At 52.3% G+C, this 3,112-nt stretch overlaps 1 protein-coding gene across 1 annotated transcript in view; it reads right to left on the minus strand.

Annotated features, from left to right (window-relative positions):
• MTAP (methylthioadenosine phosphorylase) overlaps window positions 1-455 on the minus strand; it is a 46,445-nt gene extending 45,990 nt beyond the window's left edge. The window contains exon 1 of the mRNA XM_006167019.3: window positions 303-455. Within this exon, the coding sequence (XP_006167081.1) occupies window positions 303-335 (33 nt within the window). The 5' untranslated portion in view covers window positions 336-455. The remainder of the gene's footprint in view (window positions 1-302) is intronic.
• Window positions 456-3,112: the final 2,657 nt, after the last annotated feature.

Consider the following 3,112-nt stretch of genomic DNA (forward strand, 5'->3'; position numbering starts at 1 on the left):
GGGGGGGGCGCCCGCGGGCCCGAGAAACCCACCCCCCGGGGCCCCCCGCTAGCGCCTGCCAGGCCAACCTGCCGGGTACTCGGCCAGGGTGGTGGCTGCAGCCCAGTCACTACCTCTCGCCACCTAGCCTACGCCCTGCGGGGTGCGGTGCAAAAGAGCCCAAAGGCGGGGGGTCAATATGCCGGCGTACCCTCTCCCCCGCGCAACGCTCCGGGTGTCGCTCTCTGTCCCTTCCCGCTGCGGCGGGGGCTCACCACCCCAAGGCGCCGACAGCAGGCAGCAGCCTGGAGGGCTCGTCTCACCTTCACAGCGTTGTTAGCGGCGCCCGAGGCCATGTCTGCGCGGTGGAGGGAGCTGCGACCCGCAAGCGCCCGGGACTAAGGGGCCGATCGCGCCGAGAAGCCGCAGTCTGGCCAGTCGCGCAGCGCGGGAGTGAGCTGGGCGGAATCTCGGGCGGGCCCCGGCTCCTCCTCTTCCTCCCGGGGACAGCTGGATTGGCTGCTAGTGTGGGATCGCCCCCGCCACCCCCTCCTCAAATCGAGGTTCCCTCGTCCCACCCCTTTTGCAGACCTTTCCGGTACTCAGGTGTTGGTAGATTTTTCCCCCCCCCCCCGTTGTAAATAACGGGCTCATGGCAATGATAATAAAGGAGATTGTTAATTGACCTCGTATGTTGCAGGCTCTGTGCTTTCCGCTTTAATCAGCTCACGTAACTCTCACAACCCTGGAAGGCAGAGCAACACTCCCGGTTCGGCCCAGGGTTAGTTGCACCTTGGCCTCTGCTGCAAGGTCAGGCCCAGCTGCGTTCCAGAAGCCCTCGCGGGAGGAAGCAGCCTCCGCCGGAGGGAACTGCCTGCGGCCCGAGTCCCTCCAGCTGCCAACGTGAAGCGGGTCGGGGTGGGGCGGGGCTGGCTCTTCTGACCATCGCGTGCTGACCCGGAGTTTGCTCATTTCCCCTCATTCGTCGGGGACAGGCCGCGGATGGGGTTGATACACGACTCAGAGATGTCGGAAGGGAAACAGCAGTAACGTGCTACTGGATAACTTTTCTGATTTAGAACAATGATCTACTCTTCAATCCGAGAGGCGGTTTTAGGAGGGTGAGACTCTGCACTACTCACAGCCTGGCTCCACCCAGCAAGGGCCCTTTCAACACCTGCCACGCGGGAGTAGCTTTCAGTGGGACTGGATTCCAGATCCAGACCCACGCGTCCCTCACTCAACACTGCCAGGACACACACCCCACCGCCTGCAGCACCAGCAGCCCGGTATTGAGAGAATCTCGGGATAATCCAATTGAACCTTCCCCAACGGAGTAAACGCTCCCAAACAAAACACTGGGTGGCAGCGGCGTTAGGGGTGGCCTCTGAGACAGAAAATGCTGCAGATTCCGCTGGGAGTGGGAGAAGGGTAAAGAAAAACATAACTTCCTTCCTTCTCTACAATAGCAAAACGGAAACAAGTCGTGAGAACAGTTGCATTCAAAATATCAGGGTGCTGCCCATATCGCCTGTTTCCCTAAGCAGCATAGACGGTCACTCTGTCCTTAGGCTTTGCTTTAGGACTAAATTTTTTCACAGTGTTAAAATTTCCTTCCTTTTGCCCCAGTCATCTATTTCATTTAAATTGAAGAATGGGAAGGCAAAAGAGGAATCAAATTAGTTTAGGGTACTGTTTCTCCCACCACCCCCAAAGGTCAAGAGACTTGGAGTCCATGCTAGGTAACGGGATGTAGTTTAGGGGTGCCATTCAGCTGCTTACTCGGTTGGGGAGCAGGAAGCCCAGCACTCAAATTTGAGAGCCATTGAGGGCACATGGATGCCACTGCAGAAGCAGGGATGTGCTTTGATGTGACCAGCAAGTCTATTTTCTCCTCAGCAGGGCCTCCCTGCAACAGTCTGGCAGTCCTGGAAGGAGTTAGGTCCTGCAAGCATGAAAGGCCTCTAGACAGAGAAGCTGGGCCCTTGAAGGGATCTAGACTGAACACCTGGATTTTTCTAGCATCGCTTGCAGGTCAGGGAGCAGGCATTTACTCTTGAACATGTAATGTTTGTAAAGAAAAAACTGTCCAATCTCTGGTCTGTTTTTTTGAGGCATGTACTTTGCAAGCCAGTTTCAGGGAAAAAAAGAGCCTTTCAGGACCAGCAGTTGGCGTAATGGCTATATCACTGGACTCCCATGTAGTCGACTGCGGTTCGAGTCCCGAACCTGGTGGCTTAAACTTATGCTTGGCGTGTGTGTGCGTGCCCAAGATTCCAAGAGGAGAATGGAGGAGAAGGGATTGTGGTGTGGCCATCCCTCCTGGGGGTGATTTCTCACTTTCTGTCGTTCTTTCTGTCTTTCTGGTGAGCGCATGTGCCCTATAGCAAAAACCTCTCAAAAAAAGAAAAGAAATGAGCCTTTCTAGACAAGATTTCAACAATGTTATAGCTTTTTCTAAGAAACCAGGCACCCACCCACCAGCTCATTGTCAGCCACTATTTTGTTCTCTGTATAAGGATTCATGTATTTCAAGAAAAATTGATCTACTTCCCAAAGGCACTCTGGCAGCTTTCACTATTTTGCATAGTGAGAAAAAAGCATACAAATTCTTAGAATCATAGAACTGGTCAACGCTTAAAATGACCATTAGAGGACCATTTTAATAAAATGATTCATTTTTGAAATTTTTCAAAATAAATTTTCAGAAAGTTAAGAATGCGTAATGGCTATATCACTGGACTCCCATGTAGTCGACTGCGGTTCGAGTCCCGAACCTGGTGGCTTAAACTTATGCTTGGCGTGTGTGTGCGTGCCCAAGATTCCAAGAGGAGAATGGAGGAGAAGGGATTGTGGTGTGGCCATCCCTCCTGGGGGTGATTTCTCACTTTCTGTCGTTCTTTCTGTCTTTCTGGTGAGCGCATGTGCCCTATAGCAAAAACCTCTCAAAAAAAGAAAAGAAATGAGCCTTTCTAGACAAGATTTCAACAATGTTATAGCTTTTTCTAAGAAACCAGGCACCCACCCACCAGCTCATTGTCAGCCACTATTTTGTTCTCTGTATAAGGATTCATGTATTTCAAGAAAAATTGATCTACTTCCCAAAGGCACTCTGGCAGCTTTCACTATTTTG

Source organism: Tupaia chinensis, unplaced genomic scaffold (genome assembly GCF_000334495.1).
Source record: "Tupaia chinensis unplaced genomic scaffold, TupChi_1.0 Scaffold144450_1, whole genome shotgun sequence".
Taxonomy (NCBI): domain Eukaryota; kingdom Metazoa; phylum Chordata; class Mammalia; order Scandentia; family Tupaiidae; genus Tupaia; species Tupaia belangeri.